This window comes from Typopeltis vanoorti, chromosome 16, assembly GCF_054136105.1.
Source record: "Typopeltis vanoorti isolate ZY-2024b chromosome 16, IOZ_Tvanoo_1.0, whole genome shotgun sequence".
In the NCBI taxonomy this organism is placed as follows: domain Eukaryota; kingdom Metazoa; phylum Arthropoda; class Arachnida; order Uropygi; family Thelyphonidae; genus Typopeltis; species Typopeltis vanoorti.
This window is the reverse complement of record NC_143564.1, coordinates 105,742,216-105,766,363: the sequence shown is the minus strand read 5'-3', so window position 1 is coordinate 105,766,363 and position 24,148 is coordinate 105,742,216. Positions and strand designations below refer to the sequence as shown.

At 36.2% G+C, this 24,148-nt stretch overlaps 1 protein-coding gene across 2 annotated transcripts in view; it reads right to left on the bottom strand.

The window, feature by feature from the left end:
- The window catches only part of Pi3K59F (phosphatidylinositol 3-kinase 59F), a 586,771-nt gene that overhangs the window by 336,657 nt on the left and 225,966 nt on the right, over positions 1–24,148 (bottom strand). For both annotated transcript variants that reach the window (XM_090405919.1, XM_090405920.1), the window contains exon 9: positions 20,477–20,662. In XM_090405919.1, coding sequence (XP_090262045.1) covers positions 20,477–20,662 — 186 coding nt within the window. The remainder of the gene's footprint in view (positions 1–20,476; positions 20,663–24,148) is intronic.

Here is a 24,148-nt window from a genome sequence, read left to right as displayed (position 1 = left end):
CGGTTTCTAGTCTTTGGTCAAGTGTTTTACTTCTGACCCAGCTCTCAGATCCATAAGTTAAAACTGGTTTGAACACTGTCTTGTATACAGCTAATTTAGTGTTCCGACTAATTTCTCTCTTATTCCATATGAATTTATTCAACTGACTTCCCACCATACCATCTTTGCTGATTCTGGTGTCTATTTCCATATTTAATTTACCATCTTCAGTAAAAATCGTGCCTAAGTAGCTGAAATGTTTTACTTGTTCCACAGGTTCTCATTCATAACACAGTTGACATTTTCAATGATTCTGCCTATTTTCATTGTCTTTGTCTTTTTATTGCTGACCTTCATACCATATCTATTACAACAGCTATTCAATTTAGTCAGAGAATCTTGCAGACTTGTAGCGGATTTATTTAGAAGTATAACATCATCCGCATAAAGCAAAGAGCTGATATTAACATCTCCAATTTTGATATCATGTTTAATACCACTTTCCTTCATAATGTGATCCATATAGATAATGAATAACAGAGGGGATAATGTACATCCTTGTCTCACACCAGATTTAACATTAAACCATCTTCCTGTACTTCCTTCAATTCTAACTGCTGACTTACAACTCAAATAAAGACTAAGTATTGCTTGATATAATGCCCCATTGACACCATATAACTGCAGAGTATTGAATAGCTTCTCTCTTTGCACCTTATCATATGCCTTTTCCAAATCGACAAAACTTAAATACAGATCTTTGTTATATTCCCATGCTTTCTCAACTATTTGTCGTAAAGTGAAGATCTGATCCTGACAGCCTCTGTTTGGCCTGAATCCAGCTTGTTTTTCACCAAGCTTTTCTTCCACAATTCTTCTCAACCGTTTCTCAAGTATACTTGCATAGATTTTGCCAGGAACACTCAGTAGGGAAATACCTCTGTAATTCTCACTTTCAGTTTTATTTCCCTTTTTATATATGGGTACTATCAGAGCTCTACTCCAATCATCGGGAATTCGTCTCTCTGTCCAGGCTTTCTGAACTATGCAGTGTAGCCACTGTAAGACTTTTATACCACCATACTTCAACATGTCACCTTTATCATCTCTAACTCCTTTTACAGCACTCTTTCCTCCATTCCTAAGCTTCTTCAACAACCTCCACAATATTTTGCCACCTTCTTGATATTTATTTTCTATATTCTTGCCAAAGTCCTCCCATGACTTTTGTTTAGCTAGTTTTACACAGTGTTTAGCATTCTTGCATTTGTCTCTATATTCTCTAAGAGCACAAGCTGACTTATTTGACAGGAACTTTTGATATGCTTTCTTCTTTTCCTTCACTGCCTCTTTACCTTCCTGTGTCCACCAGAGAGTTCTGATTTTTTTATCCTTACAGACAACCTCACCACATGCCTCTCTGGCAGAATCAATCAATGTTTCCTTCAGAGTTTGCCACTGAATCTCCAAGGTTTGATTCCTGTTCTCAAAATCTTTCATTTTTTCTTCAATAATCTTTGTGTATTTTAGTCTACAGTTCATATCTGAGAGCTGCTCAACTTTTATTCGCTTTAAAACTTTCTTACATGTTATTCTTTTCAATATGAAATTCAATTTTATCCTGCTCAAGACTAAATAGTGATCACTTCCAATTTCAAATCCTCTGTACACTCTGGTGTCCTGCACCAAGGAGAAAACATCACTATCAACAATAACATAGTCAATGAGACTTTTCTTATTCCTAGCCTCTTCTCTCCACGTGAATTTGTGCACATTTTTATGTTGGAACATGGTGTTAGTAATAACCAGTCCATGTCCTGAGCAGAAATCCAACAGATATTTGCCATTATTATTAGCTTTGCTCTTTTCTCCAAATTTTCCCAAAATATTTTTGTATGTCTCACAATCATTTGCTACTCTGCTATTTAGATCCCCGACAAGGTTCAACTTTTCATTTTTCATTGTGTCAGTTGCTTTTTCTAAAGCATCAAAAAATTCCTCTACTTCTACCTTAGTAGAACCTTCTGTGGGACCATAGGCACAAATAAGTCTCATTGTCCAGTTCACCATTCTCATATTTGCCCACATTACTCTACTTGAGACTGCCTGCCATTCAAGAAGATTAGCCTCGTATTTTGTGTTGAATACTATGGCTACTCCTTCTTTTCCTTGATTGTCATTGCCTGAATATAACATTTTGTATTTATTGCTCAGAAAGATCTCTCCAGTTTTGGTCTTTTTTGTTTCAGTCACCCCTATTATGTCGATCTGGTACTTATCTAATTCCTCAGCTAGCTGCATTTCTTTGCCATTCAGGCTTCTTACGTTGATAGTACCGATCTTTAACTCTGGTGATGTTGAGTTGGGGTTTGTTTTCAGATTTGTTCCAGTAGCTGACTTTTAGCTGTTCGCCCTGGTTCCCTGGCGAAAACAACGGGGGCCTTGTTTAACCAGGCGACGCCCCAGCCGGCATGAAATTTAGGGTTACCGAGTAATTTTATAAATTTGGTTATTTTACTCCTAATCCCAAGTAAGCAAACAGTTAAGTTTGTGCCTGAACATAGTTCAAGTCTAAAGGTGGTGCAACACCAGGGCAACTCATAGTAAAGGTGGGTAAAGCTCTGATCGCTAATCTTAGTATATTCCATAATGTAAAGCACATCTCACTAAGAGATGTATACTGCAATACATTATGGGTGGGGTCACTACCCAGACCGGTTTCAACCTTTTTTGAGGTCTCCTCAGTGAGTAGCTAGACTCTAAATACCAAGGTTTTAGTAATACAGAGCCTTATCAACTTTACCTATACAAGTTGCTACAAGGTGTTTTTATTTTGAATAAAAATCTCTGGAGGAGATATAGATGTAAAAGTTTTTTTATTTACAGTATACAGCTCTTAGTGGGATGTGCTTTACATTATGGAAAATACTAAGATTAGTGATCAGAGCTTTACCCACCTTTACAATGAGTTGCCCTGGTGTTGCACCACCTTTAGACCTGAACTACATTCATATGCAAACTTAACTGTTTGCTTACTTGGGATTAGGAGTAAAATAACCAAGTTTATAAAATTACTTGGTAACCCTAATATACATTATTCCAAAAGGTAAAAAAAACTTATTTATATATATATATATATATATATATATATAGAGAGAGAGAGAGAGAGAGAGAGAGAGAGAGATAGACAGATTTTTTTTTATATTAAACTTCATAAAATATACATCGGAAGATAGATAACAAAAAAGGACTATTTACATATTATAAGAATGTATATTACAGCGAAAAAAAAAAAAGGATTTTCTTTTTACATATACAATAGACATGAGGGGAAAAAGTACATTAGTTATAGACAGGATGTCTTTTCAGTAAGAGTCAAGATGAAGAGGAAATTGCATATTCTGTGTTTGTTCTCTTCTGTATGGATTAAATTCCAGTAGTCTTCTTGGCTGTGTGCGTAGTTACAGGTGGTAGAGGCTGTATTCAGGGTGTAGGTGATCATCACTTTGTTTGCAGGACAGGCTAGATATGTGTGTTCCAAGGTGCCTAAAACTTTGCAGAATAGACACTGATCCGATTGTCTCTTAGCTGAAATTTGTGGAGCTTAGTAGGAGTTGGCAAGATGTTATGCCACAGCCTCCACTGTATGTCAGAATCTGGTTTTGCACACCCCGATTTATAAGGAAGATCCCACTGAAAACTGGGCGGCACGTGCAGCTTAGTAAATGAGAGGGTTAAGGATGAATATACTCAGAGCGAAGTTGGAGGAACTGATTTGAGGAAGTAGTATATTTTCTTGTAGTTGGAGGGAAGAATTGGAAGTAAGACTTCAGATGAAGCAAGATGAAAGATAGACTCCCCACAGTTTCTAGAAGAAATACAGATTGCCTGAGGCATTACGATATCTGGGAAGGCTTTTATAATAGCAACTTGCATCAGTTGATATCGCTTTTCAATTTTGGAGTTTTTCGATGGTAGGCATGCGAGTGTTTTCCAGTTTAGCATCTGGTCAGGAGGTCCCCTATGATTCTTATTCCTGTCCAGCTCCATGTAGGGAAAAGAAAGGGCTGGCCAGTTGTGAGACTTGTTATATTTCTGTTCGAAAATGTCGTTCTGTTAGTACAGCTGACTCTGTTGATCCTGTGTGTGTGTGATGAAGTTCTGTATTTTTCCACTGCTGTAGAGCATCTTTGTAAAAATGAGATAGTTCAGGAGGTAGTGGTACAGAAATGGCCATTCGTAGGATTATGGAAAGTGTAAGTTCTCTGGTGGATGATTTCATGATGTAATCGAAGGTGGTTACATAAGCATGATTGGACTGAAGTGTCTTTAGAAGAAGGATTATCATGAAGGATGTGATCTTGTTTTCAAGGGAAATCAGGCCTTGAACCCCCTTATTGAGTGGCTTGCAGAGTTCAGATTATGTTGTCCAGTTAATATTGTTCCATAGGAAACATTTCATTGCCTTTTTAATGTGATGGAGAAAGTCTTTGGGGGGGGGGGTTAGTACTTTGAGGGTATGCCATAGCACACTCGCAGCCATCTGGTTGATTATTAGGATTCTTCCTCTAAGTGAAGACGTTGAACGAATGCTATTCCATTTTCTTAGTACTTGTTTAAATCGGTTGTGTAGCTGTGTCCAGTTCAGTGCATTATCTATTTTGGTGTTGTCAAGGTGTACACCTAAATATGTTTGTCCTTCATTTGACCTGGTACATTCAATCGGAGAATCAGTTTTAGCTTTTCATCTGCCTGACCACAAACCAGTGGTTTCTGCAGAGTTTAATTTGGCCCCTGAGGATTGTACATATAGTGGTTACTGTCATTTCTTTGTCATTGTGGATTATTATTGTGACGTCATCAGCATATGCTGATAGGGTTTTTTTTTTATGTCGCTCTATTATGCTGGTTCGTTTGGAGATGACGGTGTCATGTACTCTTTTTAAGAAGGGTTCTATGGCCAGTGTGTATAACTGTCCAGAGAGAGGACATCCTTGCTTGATCCCTCAAGAGTATGGCAAACTGTGGGTGAGCCTGTTGTTAATTTTTAAACAGAAGAGTGCATCTCTGTATAACAATTGCACTGTTTCAATGATGAGAGGGCCATAGCTGAATGCCTTTAAGTCTTCATAAAGGTACTCGTCCTCTACCCTGTTGAAAGCCTTCTCCTGATCAAGGCTGATGAATGCTAGGTCTTCATTTTGGCTGTTTGCAATGTGGATGAGATCTCTTATTATATGGAGGTTATCATGTATTGATCTTCCAGGAACAGAATAAGTTTGATATCAGCTAATAACCTCAGGCAGTGTTGGCTTTAGTCAGTTTGCAATAACTTTGGAAATGATTTTGCAATCTGTATTGATTAGTGAGATTGGACCCCAGTTTTGGATATCTGTGTGGTCTCCTTTCTTTGGTATCAATCGTGATACTGAGGTCGTGATGGATTCTGGAAGCCCATTGAGGTAGGCGTCTTGCAGTGTTTTAAGGAGAAGTGGTCCAAGTTGATTCCAGAAGACTTGGAAAAACTCTGTAATGAGAAAATCAAGGCCAGGAGATTTATTCTTTGGCAAGGATGTGCATGCAGTTTTCAGTTCCTCTAGAGTGATTGGGTTTTCTAAGTGATTCCAATCTGTTGCAGTGATCGGAATCACTTAGATATATAGATAGATACAGATAGATGTAGATATAGATGTATGCTCCCAAAGTGAAATATATAATTAATTACTTCTCTTGTGAAACATTCAAAAATAAACTGTAATCAGAAATATCATGTCGTTAACAACCAACTAGATAGTGCACCCTCTCCCACTAATTAACTGTGGATTCGAAACTTGCAATGGACATGGACGTTTGTGGCTGTTTTTAGGTGAGTAAGAGATGAATTTTGTCGTTTGATGCGAGACTACAGCACTGTTTTTTGGAGACCTGAAGTGCTTGAGTGGTTTCCATGTCTGGTCATGGAATTTGAGTAGGATTTCCAAACTAGGTTAAAATTAATAAAAATTACAATGAAAATTAAATAAAATAACCAAAATGCTAAAAGAACATTCCCTAGCCAGCCCATTGTTGTACAGCTATAGTGCATGTCGGTAGTGGCTATAAAAATATATACCACTCCCCCAGGAATTGTCATGGATGGAAATTTCAAAACATGCATGAAGAATGACGTCAGCATGTCCCACGATTAATACGTGACCATTTTCAAGGCACGCATATGCACTAACCGAAGTCCGGGTCTACATAAAGCATGTCGTCTAGAAAGAATTTTGTCTTATGGTTTTCTAGAGTCCACCGTCGCACCAGTTCGCTATCAAGGATTGAAAGAGAATTGTAGGTTGTGAGTCTCCTAACTGGGTTTGCTGCCATGTGAGAACTATTGTGTCAATCGTCTCGAAAGGAAAGAGCTGTGAATCACCTCCATGCTAAAGGTCCTATAGAGTAAGGCAAAGTCGACAACTCGGACAAGGAAGACATTTAGCGAAAAAACAGGAACGAGTCAGCAAGTGGAAAGAAGACAAGAAGAAGACTTACGTGTGAACAAAAAGGTTAACGTGAAAGACCGTATGCTAAACAAGAACTGTAAATAGTTATAATACTGAACAGGAATGTATGTCAAGTGTCTCTCTTCATGAGATAATGTATATTATTGTTGAATTAGGTTTAAACAGGGTATGCCTTATATTCAATTAATGTTATGCTAGATTGTGAATTAGCTTAGAACTAAGGTTAGATTCAAAAGGATTGAGACTAGTAAGAGAACTGTAATGACATTGTGTACATATGTGAATGCGAATCATTCTGTAAATATTTCCCTTTGACTTAAATGGTTTGCAAACAACACATTGAACTGATTCTGTCAATGCACTACACTGAAAAAAAAAAAAAAAAAAAAAATTTGAACCTGCATACGATAGAAGTTTATGTGATTTATATTTAAGCCATGACTAGTTTAAAGTAAGAATAAGTGGGGAATATGAACAATATCTACACTGTTTTTGATTAACCACCTTATTGGCCATTATGGATCAAATACGCATCCTTATATGCTTCGTATCCATCATATATTTCAATGTAATATCAACAATATTACAATTTTAATATGCACTTGGCAACCATGATAACCTTGACGTCTATAGATGTCTTGGCTGGTAGCTTGGTTAAAAATCTTATACTTTTGCAATCAATATATATAACCTAACTGGCACAGTAGAAAAACAAATAAATTTGACTGTAGAGCGTGGGAAATAAGATATAGTAGAAATACATATACAATGGCAGTCGACCATTCACAAATAATTAAGTAAAGAGAAATTAAAAACACAGTAGTATAAAAGAAATACAGAATGCAAACAATATAACAAATGGTGCAGTCCACTGCATTATTACATCTGTTCCTAGAGATAAAAGCTGCTGTTTCACTACGATGTTGGAGCTGCTACTGTGAATATATTCCTGCTTAAATATTTGAAAGTGAAGTTCTGCACTGGAAATTTCAAGTTAAACAGTTTTACATCACCTGTTCTCAGAAGTCCGATCCCCAACATTTTTTTTTCTTTTGGTAAGTGTTTAAAAGTTTGAAGTTTAAGAACCAACTTATAAATTAATTGCAATTATTGCAAGATGCCTCTGGAATTTACTTAAAGCAAGAAGATGAAGGCATAAATTGAGTAATAATGGTCATTTATTTATAAAAATCAAAGAAAATGAATAAAGATTTTTTGGAAATATGATCAGTTTCAAAAAATGCATTGCCATGCACATATTCATACAGCTGACGACATTATCAAACAAATTAAACAACATAATCATGCAGGTAGCATAGCACGGGTTGAAACAGGGAAGCTACTTAACACGTTCGCTGCCACGCTCCTCGGGCATAGTTTGTTACTGAACGCCAAGCACTTTCACTTCTTCAAGGTCAGTACGAGTAATTCTCGTGGTCGGCGGTAAGCATCATATGAGTATATTCGAAGTTGGCTTGTGAGGCTCATATACCAACTACGAATATACACACGTTCGCTGGTACACCCCGAACGCCAAGCAATTTCAGTTCTTCAAGGTCAGTACGAGTAATCTCATTGCCGGCGGTAATCGATATATGAGTATATTCGTAATTGGCTTGTGAGGCTCATATACCAACTATGAGTATACTCGTAGTTGGCAGCGAACGTGTTAATGAGATTAAATATGAAGCCCGTACAACTAATGATGGGACTCATTGAATTATCACAGAAGTATACACAAAAATATCTCCTGCCATCATCGACCAAATGCTGAGTAATGCCTCTGTAAAGAAGTCTACTTGAAGAACCTAAAACCAAGCAGGACAGGTACCACCAAATCCAAATTTGTTAAGTAATTTAATTATTCCACCTATATACAGGGTGTTCGGGATAAATTTGACAGTTTCGTAAGGAAAAAGAAAATCTTCTTTGTATCTATTAAATTTAATGAATTGACAAAAAAACATTACAGGCAGAGTTAATTACAATACTATCAACAAGATTTACTCAAAATAACCACCATTAGCATCGATCACAGCTTCAATTCTGCTTCGGAACCTCGAACAAGCTGATGCTACAGTCTCCCTGGGAAGGGCCGCAAAAACTGTTTTAATTTTATCCATTAACTGGGCTTTTGTATTACTGGAAGTGCGATTGGTGTCTTTTTCAACTGCGCCCCATACAAAATAATCCATGGGGTTAAGGTCTGGGGAGTTTGGAGGCCAAACATTTGGACTGGTGAAGTCGTAGAAATTTTCAGACAACCATTTTTGACTTTTCCCAGAGGTGTGGCAAGGGGCCGAATCCTGCTGCCATACATACGGCCTACCATTGGCTACCCTTGTTATCCAGGGCTTGACTACAGTTAGCAACTCCACGAACAAAGCCCGAATTCCAATGCCAGGGTTCTTCAACACCTGTTCCTGCAGATTTGCGAGGAATTCTGCTGTACGAACGCAATCAGATCGTCTGCTAGGGATCTTTCTTCTTGCTACATCCTCGTAGTCACCATTGCAAGTCTCTAGTTCATGCCTGATTGTTTTTACTGTATTCAGGGAGCATTGGGCAGCAGTCGAAATATCCTTATTTTGATGGCCGGCACGAATCATCATGATACAAGTTATTCTCTTCCATGATTCAGGTGGGTTCCAGCTATCCATCCTTTCTGACATCTTGTATATGAATGAAGAAGGGTCCAAACTTTTAAATGAAGAGAAGTGTGTGTTAATACATGTAACTTACGGAAAAATATAATTAATTATAAATATGTCAAATTTATCCCGAACACCCTGTATATATATAATTATCTATGGAAATGAAGAGTTCCTTTTGCATGACAGCAACAATGGCTGCAACAGACTGCTGATATTTTCTACTAAACGAAATCTACTGTTATTGTTGCAATCAACAACATGGTATGCAGATGGCACTTTTAATACTACTCCACCTCTTTTTGAGCAGCTGTACACAATTCATGGCACTTTAAATGATAACGTGATTCCTGCTGTTTATGCACTGATGCCTCGAAGAAATGAAGATACATACAAATCTGTTGCAAAATTTAATCATGACAGATTTTGAAGTGGCTTCAATAAATGCGATCCGTGATGCATTTCCAAATGGTCAACAAAAAGGTTGCTATTTTCACTTTTCCCAGTGTATATTTTGCAACATTCAAGCAAATGGCCCTCAACAATGATACGAAACTGATTTTGAATTTGCAATAAAAATGCAGATGATATCGGCAATTGATTTTGTTCCACCACAAAATGTGAAGAGTTATGTGAAAATAATGACTATCTTGCTGAAGCTCAGTCTGTTCTGCACTACACAGAAGACACCTGGATTGGAAAACCTGATCGTCAGTCACTTTGTCATCCACCTCGCTTTGCCCATACCTTATGGAATTGTTACGATTCTGCTCTGGAAGGGTTACCAAAAACAAGCAACTCATGCGAAGGGTGGCATCATGCGTTCAGCAAACTAACTGGCGCCTCTTATTCGACAACATGGAAGTTTCTGAAAACTTTGAAAGATGAGCAACATTTCAATGAGTGGAAAATAGAGCAATATATAGCTAGCACCCAACCTCCTCCTGTTAAGAAATGCTATCAAGATACTGCAAAAAAGACATCAGCTCATCGTTAGTGATTATGAAAATCGTGAATCTTGATTATTTAAGAGTACTTGCCCATAATTTTATATTTTGAAAACTTTGTGCTTGTGCGTTCACCTTTTTGTTTCAGGTTGATTCATACTATTTTTTTTCCTACACTGGTCAATTTTGAACAGTATGAAATCAAGTATTCCTTTTCATGATCATCAAAACAGTCCTTTTCAGGACTACAAATATTGATAGACTGTACTGATTCCAGTTCCTCATGAAGAGAAATTTTTTAAGTCGTTTTAATAACAATCAGAATAATAATTGCTCCTTTGAAGTGGCTAATAGTACAATTTTGAAGGAATAAAATAAAAACAGAGAGAACCATCACAACATTCATGCCTTCTAAGTGCACAACACTTGTTTTATTGTGTTTTAATGGATAACAAACAGTTCAAATAATTTTAAATTTCACTAATAGATTTCATGTTATCTTTTCATGTATAATATCGTTTATGGTGTTCTTTTACCCCCTAAAAATAAGTCTCATTTATTACAGCTGCTGATTGTTGTCAGAAATCTGAGATCTTTAATAATCCTTTCTGGTTACTAGACAGTAATCATTAAACATACTAGAAAATAATCCTAACAATCACTAGGCTAAAAGCTGTCTTAAGATCGCCACGATTGCGATATTTAAGATGATACGATTCTCAGAAGTCACACACTAAATAGCTGCAAGCAATAACTAGTTTAAGTCAGAAATTTCCAGCTCCATTCTTTTGAATAATTCTTAACAAAAATACTAATATTTCTTTTATAGGTAGATGCAGTAATTTTGTAATTAATTCTGCTTAATTATCCCAAACCTCACAACATTTCTGATTCATAATAATCACTTTTCTTATCATCGAAAACTTATAAATTACATGAAGCGGTTGCTTTGTACCTTTAATGATACATTCACCTTTTGGGAAGAAAAACAAAGCACAGCGATGTTGCATGGTTATTCCACCAATTTTTTGATACTGACATGACTATAGCTGTATGACAATGCTATTGTAAAATAACCAAAATGTTAAAGGAATATTCCTTTAGCATTTTGGTTATTTTATTTACTTTTCGTTGTAATTTTAATTCATTTTAACCTAGTTCGAAAATCCTGCTCAGATTCCATGACCAAACATGGAAACCACTCAAGTCACTTCAGGTCTCCAAAAAAGCAGTGCTGTGGTCTCGCATCAGATGACAAAATTCATCTCTCACTCATTGATCTCACTCACTCATTGATCTCACTCACTCACTCAATTGGTGGGAGAGGGTAAGCTATCTAGTCGGTTGTTAACGACATGACATTTCTGATTACACTTTATTTTTGAATGTTTCACAAGAGAAGTAATTAATTACACATTTCACTTTGGGAGCATGCATCTATATATATCTATCTATATCGATATATTTTTTATTTTTATTTTTTCAGCAAAGAAGACTAAATATGAAATTTAAAATTTCTTAGTGTTATAAAATACTAGTATTAGAGGAAAAGGTAATAACTAGTATTGAAGCTGCAGATGGCAATTTAGCTTATGCTGATTTACATAATGTTGATAGGATTTATATAATTTTATTATCTTTATCTTTAATATAATTACTCAAAAGTGCATCTATGATCTTAAACTAGCCTCTGTAATTGACAGCAGCATGCAAGATGTCTTTACTATGCTGGAAAAAGGTAGTCATTTTCAAAATACATGTGGTATTCAGTTGCTGAAACAAGTCACTTTCTGAATTATTTCAGATAAAAAAAAATATCACACCAGCATGGATGTCTAAATGCGCAGAAGAGAAAATAGTGTACGGTTAGAAGAATAAATATTCTTCAATATTGTGCCGTTTCTCCTTAACTATTCTTGAATATTTTATTCTCCCTAATAACTATCTGACTATTAACAGAATAGTTAATAGGAATATGTAAATAGTTAACTATAAATATTAGCTGGACATAACTATTCTCTCTAAATATTCTTAAATACGGTGCTCTTTCTCCCTAACCATCCCATGTGAGTTCTGTAACAATAATATTCCATCTACAGAGCATGTAGCAAGAAAGAATATGACAACTTTAACAGAATAAAAATTTCCAGAAAGCTAAATATAATCAAAATATTATTATTATTATTTGACACTTCCAGGGAGCCTAAGTACTCATCGAGGGGACCTGCTCTACAAGTCTGTCTTCACCATTCAATCACCAACTGACCGCAACTACACCAATACCATCTACTGCCGACAGCCATTCGTATTTCCACAGACAATCACAAACATCCATGTCCACGGTGGGATTCGAACCCGCAGCCTTTTGGCTGGAGAGCAGATACACTATCCACTCGTCCAACTAGGCCGGCTATTTCTTAAATATTTTAAAAATTATTTCTTAAATTTTTTTTTAAATATTTAAAAAAAAATATATGGAAAATATTTTTTTTTTTTTCACATATATCTGCGATGAATAATTTTATACCAAATAAAAATTTTCAAAAAGCTAAATAAAATCAAAATATTAAATAATATATAAAATATTTCTTAAATTTTTAAGAATTTTTTAAAAAATTTTAAAAATATTTTTAAAAGAAATATTTTTTTAAATATTTCTTATATGGGAAATTTTTTTTTTTCACATATATCCACGATAAATTTTTGTGGAATTAATTTTTCCGCAATGAATAATCTTCAGCATGAATTTTCCTCGCGATGAATTTTTCCCGTGATGAATTGTCAGCAATGAACTATCCAGACATGTTCCTTAAGATTCTAAGTGTGAGCCTCTTCAATTCAAGCTGTTCAATAATTGAGTTCAATTCAAAATTGAACTCAATTACTGAACAGCTTCCTCCCACAATAGGCAATTGTCTTTATATGTTGATAACTTCACAATTTACTGTCATCTCTGCAATATGAGGGTCACTGAAAGGCAACCTCATCAAGCAATCACTTGTGCCTCTTCATGGGCTCTTTATCATGGGTTCAGGTTTTCTGCAGAAAAAAACTGTGTGTACGCTTCTGCTGAAAACACACTCTTCACCCCAATCCTGAGTTAAGAACAGGACAAACTATTATCCTGATAGCACCTGAGTTTAAGTTTTTGGGACTCATCTTTGTGAGAAAGCTAACATTCTTTACACACATTCGTCATCTTCAGCAAAAGTGCAAAAAAAGCATTGCATACCCTCAACACTCTATCCTCTACTGAATGTGGCGATGATTGATGTTCCTTGCTCAGCATTTATTGTGCACTTGTACATTCAAAGCTCAATTATGGATTGCAGGTTTACAGTTCTGCAAGGGAGAGCACTCCAATGGTTAGACCCTATCCATCATCAGGGTATCAGAAGAGCTACTGGTGCTTTTTTTTTGCATATCACCCATTCCAGATCTTTACATTGAATCAAATGAACCCCCTCTGTCACTTAGATGAAAACATTTGTCTCTTAAAATAAAGCCTCTTCCAGATCATCCTACATGGACTGGTCTCTTTTCTCAGGGAGGTCCTGAATCAGATGTCAGAATACCATCGACCCTTTTGGTATGTGCATTAAAGAGACTATGGAAGCTATTGGCAGGAGTGTTGACAATATTACTTGCACCAAACAAAACAGCATTTCTCCGTGACAGGCTTGCATGCCACTGCAATCTCTCACTTTGTCAACTACAGAAGTCTCATACATCCTCATCTGTTTACCTTTGATTATTCAACAACAGACTTTATTCAGACAGATTATTCAAACAAAGCAGCCAACTGTGATATCTTGTCCATCTATACTGATGGTTCAAGATCAGAGATCTCAGTTGGCTTTGCTGCTGCTGCTGTCTTTCCTAATATTACTATCTCCAAGATAGTAATATTAGGAAATAATATTAGTAAAAATAATATCAGTAATAATACCAGATCCCACTTAACTGAAGTAATTACACAGCAAAGTTGCATGCCATTCAGCTTGCATTTATCAAAGAAAACTCATACCACAACTGTATAATTCATACAGACAGCTGCTAGATTAGCTCATACTTTTTTTTGACATACTGTTGGATGGTCCCTTATACTGACTACACCAAGCTTATAAAATCGAAGTTAATTGTCCAATGGCAAAACTCCTCGCAGGAAGCACTGATGAACAAACTGCAGGAGATTCTATCCTATCCCCTCAGCCATATGGCTGGTGGAGATAGCTATATTCTACTATACTAGGGAGATGATTATGAGCAAGGTGGTTTCCTGTTGCTTTCCTTGCTGTACTATATCCTATGGCTGTATCCTGTGTGTTGACGGAGCAGTTTGCCTGCTTGTGGGATGAAAAACCACAGATAAACTGGGGGGGGGGGGGGAGTCCACTGTCCATACCCAAGACAGGCTAACTTGGCTATGGCTGAGGAAGATTCTTGAGCTTCTCACGTCATCGATGAGAATCGAACCTAGGGAACTCCTTTCCTAGGCTTATGGTTGTGAAGTGCATAGCTACTAGGCTAACAGCACAGACCTGCACAAGATTAAACCTGAAATTAAACAATGGCGGTCTAGTCAATGTAGTAGGAACAGATGAGAGGAAATTGTTCTTGTGAGGCTCTGCATAGGTCACAGTCATCTCACACTTTCTTATTTACTGAGGGATGATGATAAACCTATATATGAGAAATGCAACGTCCATCTTACTATTAGTCATATTCTGTTGGAGAGTGAGTGCTTCACACAAGAGAGAAATTACATTTTTACTTATCTGGCTGAGCCATAATACACTCAGACATATGTTAACAGACTCAGACAGACAGATTGCATGATGTTTTTAAATTTTTACAAAGAATTAATTTATTCAAACACATTTGATTTTAAATTTGTTTTAATGTAGATACATCATTGTAGATAGTCAACCTTGTACATAGATTTTTTTATTCATTTAGCTTCTTATAACTATTTATTAATATCTTGTAGAGAACTATTTATTAATACCTAGTGTAGAGAACTATTTATTAATACCTAGTGTAGAGAACTATTTATTAATATCTTTGATATGCAGATACTTAAAGCTGTACATCCATTTTATCTTATTCTCTAATTTATTTCCATATAAATATTTATTTATTCATTTATTTATTAATACCCAGTATACTGCTGCAATCTGTGTCCTGGTTACAGCAGTACGACCTTTGCTCTCCTTGCAAAATAAAACTACAAATCAATCAATCAGACATTTTTGAAGGCAAAGCAGTGTCCAATTCCTTCCTAATGTTCCTTCTTTTTTAATATGATTCTGCCACTGATGCCATCTGAGCATGCCCCTAATTTTTCTCAGAACTTTCATATCTGTGTTCTCTAATCATCGATCAAGTGCATTATTTCTAACACAATTTTCAGAATCATAACTTAAAACTGGTTTGAATACTGTCTTGTACACTATTAGCTTAGTGTTTTGGTTCATTTCTCTCTTAGTTCATATAAATTTATTCAAGTGATTTTCATACTACCAGCTTTTCATAGTGTTGTCTATTTCCATATTTCATTTGCTATCTTTATTAAAAACTGTGCATAAATATCTGAAATATTTCACTTGTTCTATAGGCTTTATATTGCTGATTTTCATGTCAAATTTGTTACAAGTATTATTCAATTTAATTAGAGAATCCTGGAGACCTGCAGATGCATTTTGGAGTACAATACCATCTGCTTAAAAAATTGGAATTGGAGATATCAGAGAGCTGAGTTTGATATCTCCAATTCTAACATCAGGTTTAATGCCATTCTCTTTCATTATGCAATTCATATAAATGATGAATAAAAGTGGAGATAATATGCATCCTTGTCTTACACCTGATTTTAAATCAAACCATCTTCCTTCACTTCTAACTGCTAACTTATAATAGACTATTCATTGCAATGTACAATGTTCCATTTACCCAATATAATTGTAGTGTTTTGAATTCCAGATTTAAAAAAAAAAATGAAAGTACAATCCTTGTTATATTCTGATATTTTTTTCTGAACTATTTATTGTAAAGTGAAAATATGATCTTCACAATCTCTATTTGATATGCACCCAGCTTATTCTCCTGAAAGTTTCTCTTTTACAACTTTTCTCAGTCTCTTTTCAAGTATGCTTGCATAAATATTACCTTACCTTGCACAATAAAATCACTTGTAACCGGAACCCACTGGCAACACCAAAACAACGGCACTTTCGAAGGTCTAAATTTAAACCTGAAATTTAAGCCTATGAGATAAGAAAAATATGCAATGGGTTTGCATTCTGGTAACACTGTCGTATATGTACAGCCGAGTCGCATGGGGTACGCGACTCCTAAACATATGCTTCGTACAATACTCCCAGTGGCTCATTGGCTAAGAGAGATCATGTGGGTTGTTTTGTATACTGCACAGCCACAACAACCAACAAACTGCATTCGTATATGTATGCTCCAAGCCCACATGGTGTCACCATGGCTACTCCCATGAAATGTAAGAGAAATGTTCTCTATCTCTCTTTCTCAAGTAAAAACTTGAATTGCTGCAGAAAATGGAGCGTGTCAGCAGAAAGAAATTAATGGAGGAATATAAAGTTGGAAGCTGAACTTTGTACGATATAAAGAAACAAAGTGGTCAACTCCAGAGATTCATGATGCAAACAGAATCTACAAAAGCTGCAGAAAACTGTACACCAATCCCGGTGTGAAGAAGATTGTGTGTTATCATGTGGAAAACCATACACCAATCCCAGTGTGAAGAATTAAATTGTGTGTTATATGAGTGGTTTGCACTGAAAAGATCAGAGGGAGCTTGCATTTCTGGACTGATGCTGCAAGAAAAGCGAAGGAATTGCACAGGAAAATGAAGATGCAAGGCAAGTGTGGATTTTCCGTTGGGTGGCTTAACTGATTCAAAGAAAGGCATGGAATCCATAAGTTACATGTGTCTGGTGAACAGAGGAGTGATGATGAGTGTCTATGAACGAGTTTATTGAACAGTTTCAGAAAATGTGGACGAAAATAATATGACTGCAGAACAAATACATAATGCCGATGAGAATGGATTGTAATGGGAAGTGTTTTCGCACATTGATTTTCCACACTTCCCACATTGACTTGTGTGATGAAAATGTGGACGAAAGCCTCGCTGAATGGCTTTAAGCAGAACAAGGACCACGTAACTGTGGTGGTATGCGCAAATGTTGCAGGTACTCATGAAGTAAGAATGTCAGTGGTAGGCAAGTACTGCAATCCATGGTGCTTTAAAAATGTGAAAAATCTGCCTATCCATTATCAGGTACAAAAGAACGGATTGATGGATTGTGACATATTCAAAGAATAGTTTCATAGTGTATTTGTGCCCGGTGTGAAGGAGCATTTAAGGGAAAAGGGTTTACAACCAGACAGTGATTCTTTTGCTGGACAATTGCCGTGCCCATCCCCCAGCTGAAGACTTAAATGTGGAAAACATTTGTGTTATATTTCTGCCACCCAGTGTAACAAGCCTTATTAAACCAATGGACCAAAAAGTCATCAAGAATATAAACACGACCTACTGCTACCTTTTTATTCATCGATGTGTGAACTTTGAAGGTAGTGTCCAAGATTTTCAGAACGAGTTCACATTGAAAGACACCATATTTACTTTGTCTCTTGCCTGGAAGAATGTAAAGAACATCACTTTATGTCACTGTTGGCATAAATTGTGGCCAATGACCATGTTTGAAGATGACGAATCAAGTGACGAAGATTTTCGTGGTTTTAAAACACATCCCATGTCTGACATCTTGGATTTAGTAACACATACGGAAAAGGTTAGTGTTAGTGAAGAGGAGGTGCAGGCTTAGGTGGATGTAGACAATTCCGTTCCCGTCACTGACTCTCTCTTCCTCTTGTTGATGACGAAATAATCAAACATGTACTGGGAAAGGAGAAAGATGATGAGGAGGATGATAAAGATGAGGACAATGGCAAGCAGACCAAGAAAGTTACGTGGAAGGAAGGTGACAAACGATTGCAGACTTTCATAAGATTTGACAAGCAATGTTCATCTATGCCAGCAATGTTCATCATCTATGATGTTATGAAACTTCATTATATACACAGCGAATTTTTATAGCTCCACTGACAATCTTGCAAGCAGGCAGACATTCAAAGTTATGTTATGTCGTCACACTAAGAAATTCACAATTTTCATGTGATAATACATATTGTAATTTTTAAATGCTGTTTAAATTTGATTTTGTGAAATATAAAATTATGTGCATGTGTTTTAAATTTTAAAAAATCCACACAATTTTTTATGTTATTTATTTAATTATGGCTGGCAGATCGAAAAACACAACCAACGAACTTCGCATGCTGCAATTTCTACAGATGGCATCAAAAAACATGAACAGGAAAGTTCTCGAAATATATATTCAATTATACAGCAACTCTTGTATCCGGAATCGGCAAAGTCCCGCTGTTGCCGGTTAAGAGAGATTCTACTTCACTTAGTATAGAAATTGCTCTAATTCTCAAATGCAGCTTTATTTCCTTTTACATGCAAACTATGAAGGCACTACTCCAATTATCTGGAATTCAACCTTCTGACTAGGCCCTCTGAATTATGCAGTTTATCCTACTGCAAAAATTTTATACCTCCTTACTTCAGTATTTCTGATTGAATATCATCCACTCCAGCTGCCTTTTCGCATTTCAATTGATATCTGCCCCTCCTGTTTGCGTTCCTCTGGAAAATTTTCTACTGCTGTTCTGTCACTGCTTGCTTCATTTAATTAAGACATCTAGAATTGCGTTATTGTCATCATTATCTTTGATTCTTTTCACAGTACTCTTTTTCTAACCTTTCTCAATAGCCTCCAGAACATTTTGCCACCTTCCTGATATTTATCTTCTATATCCTTACCAAACTCTTCCCATGAGTTTTGTTTAGCTACTTTTACACACAGCTTAACTGTTACATTTTTCTCTGTATTATTTTAGCGCATCTGCCAACTTATTTCCTAGAAACTTTTGGTATGCTTTCTTCTCTTCCAAGACTGCTTCTTCAACTTCTTGTGTCCACCATGGTGATCTTATTTTTCTAACCTTGCAGACAACTTCACTACTTGTCTCTTTAGCTTAATCAATGTTTTCTTTAGTTTGCCACTGAGACTCCAAGGTCTGGTTCTTGTTAAACTGTTTAATTTTTTTTCTTCAATATGTTTGTATAGTTGAGCCTACAGTTTAACTGTAAAAAGCTTCTCAAATTTAATTCTTTTTAAAAGTTTCTTACACACTGTTATGTTCAATGTGATATCCATTTTTATTCTATTTAGCACTAAGTGATGATCACTTCCAATTTTAAATCCTCTGTACACTCTATGTATGCTGAATAAGCATGAATATATCACTATCAACAACAACATAGTCAATGAGATTTTTCTTATTTTTTGTGTCTTCTCTCCACATGACCTTGTGCATGTCTTTATGTTGGAACATGCTGTTGATAATGACTAGTTCATGTCCTGAACAGATATCCAGCAGATTCTTACCATTATTGTTATTAGTTTTGCCCTTTTCTCCAAATTTTCCCAAAATGTTCCTATATGCCTGGTGGGATTCATTTCATATTATGCTGTTTAGATCACCAACAAATGCCACTTTGTCCCTTTTCATCATGTCAACTGCCTACTCTAATGACTTGAAAAATTCCTCTATTCTTCCTTAGGAGAACCTTCTGTGAAACCATATACAGAAATAAATTTCATTATCCATTTTCCCATTTTGAAGTTTGTTCACATAACTACTTGTAATTGCCCTCCAATCAAGAAGTTTATCTTCATGTTTGGGTGCTGAATGCTATCCGTACTCCTTCCTTTCCTTGTTCATTATTTCTTGAATATAACTTCCAATACTAATTTAGCGATATCCATCTCATTTTTTTATTTGTCTCAATAATGCCAGTTATTCTTCTGCAAGTTCAATTTCCTTTCCATTAATACTCCATATATTGATCATTTCTATTCTTGGTTCTTTTGATGTTGGGTTTATTCTTCTTCTAGATGTTGTGTTTAAGCTTGTTCCAGTAGTTCACTTTTCACAGTGCAATTTTGTTCCCTGAAGAAAACAGGGATACTGTTTCACCAAGCAATGCTCCAGCTGGCATGAAATCTCATCATGTTGAGCCGTTATGGGAAGACTTCAGTAAGAATATAGAAAATAAATATAGAAAAGAAAACAGAGAAAATAGAAAAATGATGAATAACATAAACCATAGAAAAATATGATTATTTCATGAACTTCCTAACTGCATAATAACATTACAAAAAAATTATCAATAAGTTATTCAAACAATCCACAAACTGTTATTTAATTGTATTTCCTGTCACACCTCATCTGGAGCCTGCTGAAGTCTTGTCACTGCATATCGCCGAACAGCAGGATGAGTATACTGTGGAGTTAGAAGCTCTAAAGCATCTTCAACATCCATGGGTTGCCAACTGTTCAGCAAGTCCAATGCTTGCTTGGCTTCTCCAGCTAGATTCCAGTTAACACACTTCAAGAATTTCGTTAAGGCCTAAATTACAAAAGAAATCATTTATTACTAAATGAGTACTTAAAATGGTTTTGGATTTGCATAACTGAATATATATATATATATATATATATATATAATTATATATATAGTAAAAATGCTTAAGGAATATAAAAACCTTGACATAGCCCACTTTAGTATCCAGGTGTTTATCAGCTATGGTGCAAGTGCCAGTCACCTTACTGTGGACAGACAAAAAAAAACCAACTGAACAATGTATTGAAGAACACATTCGACTTATTGATTACCACAGCAGTGAAGCCTCAGTTTTGTCATCACATATGCTCTCTTCAGCTGATCCACAAACATCATGTTATGGGATAAAACAGAACTATTACACCATTGCTATGATACAACAGAGAGAAAAATCTGGGAATCTTTGGAAATGGCATTAGATCCTAAAAATCTAAATCTTAAACCAAGTATCAACTTGTCTGAATACATCCTAGCTTTCACTGGCCAAACACATGCAAATGAATGCATAATGTTCTCAACATTGAATTAGAAATACTTTAAAATAGCATCAGTCTCTTCTCTAACTGCATGTCATCTTTGTTAGTCCTTACTCTTTTTGTCTACTAGTTTGTATGTTTACACCTGAAGAAATCCTGTGCAATTAGGATGAAACATCGTGTGCTCAATTAAAATATATGTTATCTTATTCCAGTGTTCTGCCTTATAAACTCGTAGTCACATACTCCTGAACCGTTAAAGTCCACACGCACACACACACACACACACATATATATATAACTAGTCTAGCCATAAACATTGTTATAACTTGAACAGCTTGTAAACCTTTAATATATCAGTAAACCATCTACAGCTTTCAGTACGTATAATCTATATGTATAATGTGCAAATAGCAGAACTCAATGTTCGAATTGTCCCACATTTGCCTTCATGCATGTCCAAATTCGGTGAGGCCACATATTGATGGTGGCGCACACAACATCCAATGGAAATGATGCCAGAGTTCACTCCAAATCCATCTTCAAGTTGACATTACTGGGTGTCGTTTCTTGCAAACTACTCTCTCTCTCAAGCGCCGACTACAGTTTGTAGTCCAATGGATTCAAATCAGGAGTCCAAGACAGCCAATCAGATGGTAATATGTGGCCAGGCACATTTGCTTCAAACCACAGTTTTTGCAGGGACTGTTGGATGTCCACTGCCTACTATGAAACAAGGTGTTGTTCAGGGGCCATACCACAGGTTCCAGCAATGTTTTATAAACTTTGGTGGAGATTTTGGTCCCGTTCTCACAGAAATGCAACTTAGATACCCACAATACATCACCTCCACCAAACCATCACTGACACATGGTGATGACCTCTCTGACTCCGCGGAGCTATTGCACATACAGTGCGACCATCCAGGGCATATACCCAATTGTTTTGGCAGTTAAGTAATTCTTCAATAGTGAAAATCTTCTCATTTGTGAAGAGGATATCTTTGCATACTGCAGGAGAAGTGCCTTTGATTTTATCACCCTTTGCTGCATAAGTTGGTGTGTTAGAAAGTGTCCAGTAGAATGATGATAGGCTCACCCCCAGGTCATCAGTTAGTACACGAGACATCATTCTCTGCATAACGTTCATCTCTCATCACTTTCTGCATTCTCACAGGATTACAGTAGAGGTGTGCCTTCACAGCCCTCACAAGCTGTTGCATCCTAATACAGCATGGTCAACCTGTTCTTTGGCTGTCAGAAAAGTCTTCTGTATTGTTATAATGGTAACGGTCCAATACACAAATATCCTACTGATCCAATGTGTTTTTAGTGTGTTGAAAATAACAGGTAGTTGTATTCCAACCTTGTCAAGTGCTATTACAGCTACATGATTCTCGTAATCTCCCCACTGCATGTTAACCTGTACAGCTAGATAACTCTCTCTCTCTCTCTCTCTCTCTCTCTACTGACAAACAGGTGAATGTTGGCTGCACACAGTGCCACTAACAGAACTGAACTCACACAATTCTGTGGGCAGTGCAATTCTCTAACCATAGTACAAAATGACACATTTTATGGAATTACTATTGACTTATTGAGACACATTAAAAAAAATTAGGATTATTGGATGAGTAAATTTTTTGCATGACACGTTGGTTTTCTATAATTTGTCAAGCCATGTGTGTGTGTGTAAAAGTTAAACCATAACCATTTCGTTATATGTTTTTGAACAGTGTGATTTCCTCTACTATTTTCCCCCTATTTCCAGAAATGGGAATTCATTTTCTGAAATTTTCAGAAATACTGAAAATAAAATTTTGTGTATTTCACTAAACTGGGAATTTTTAATTTTTAGGGGAAAAATTATGTGAAAGGAGAAAATTATTAAACAAGACATGAAACAGTTTGATGAATCATGTGAAAAAAGAAAAGCAAAAGAATCAAGACTGTGAGATGGTTGCCAGTATGACAAAAGTGAGCTGCGACTGAGAACTGTAATTGCAAATCATAGAGTGAGTAAGCTGGTTAGGAGAAATTATTATTATATGGGCACTTCCATGAAGTCTGAAGGCTCATCACAAAAGGCCCAATCTATCCACACAATCTATTATACCTCTCCTTGAATGTTAACAGATCACTCCCAACTGACTCTGGCAACCCATTCCAAACATTCACAACTCTCCAAGCAAAAAATCTAGTCCTCACTCCCCTACTAACCATACCCTTATTCAATTTTCAGGGATGACCCCTTGTTCTGGTCCCTCTAGCCAAGTTCTAAAACATTTCCTCAGCATTTATCCAACACAAATTCTTTAAACAACTTAAATGTCTCTATCATATCTGCTCTTTTTCTCCTATCAATAACTTTTGCAATCCACACATCCTCAATCTATCCTCATAGGGAATATTCCACAGGCCACTCACCATCTTAGTCACTTGCCTCTGAATCCTCTCCACTGCTTCCTCATCACTAAGAAACCTGGGGGACCAGACTTGAGCACAGTAATCCAGATGTGGGCATATCAAGGCCTTATAAAGAGGAATAACAACTTCCTTATCTCTATTTGTTAATGTGTTCATCAATAACCAAGTAATATTATGGGCAACCTTAGCAATATGTTCTCTAAACTTTAACTCTATCTACCACCATACTTACTCTAGCTTCGTCTATTTCCTGGAGTATAGTGCCATCAACGTGATACACGGCTTGTAATCTATTTATCCCAAAATGCATAACTTTACATTTCTCCACATTAAACTGACATCCATTACTTTTTGTCCATACTGACAGCCTATTTAATTCATCTTGCAAGCTCTCCACATAGCCACGATTAACTATTACTCTACCTAATTTCACATCATCAGCCAAGAACTGAATATTTCCTTCCAGGCTATTCCCTATATCATTTATGTACAAATTAAACAGCAATGGTCCCAGCACTGATCCTTGTGGCACACCACTAGTCAGCTGTTTTTGGCTTCATTCTTCCCCTCCATATATCACTTTTTGATAT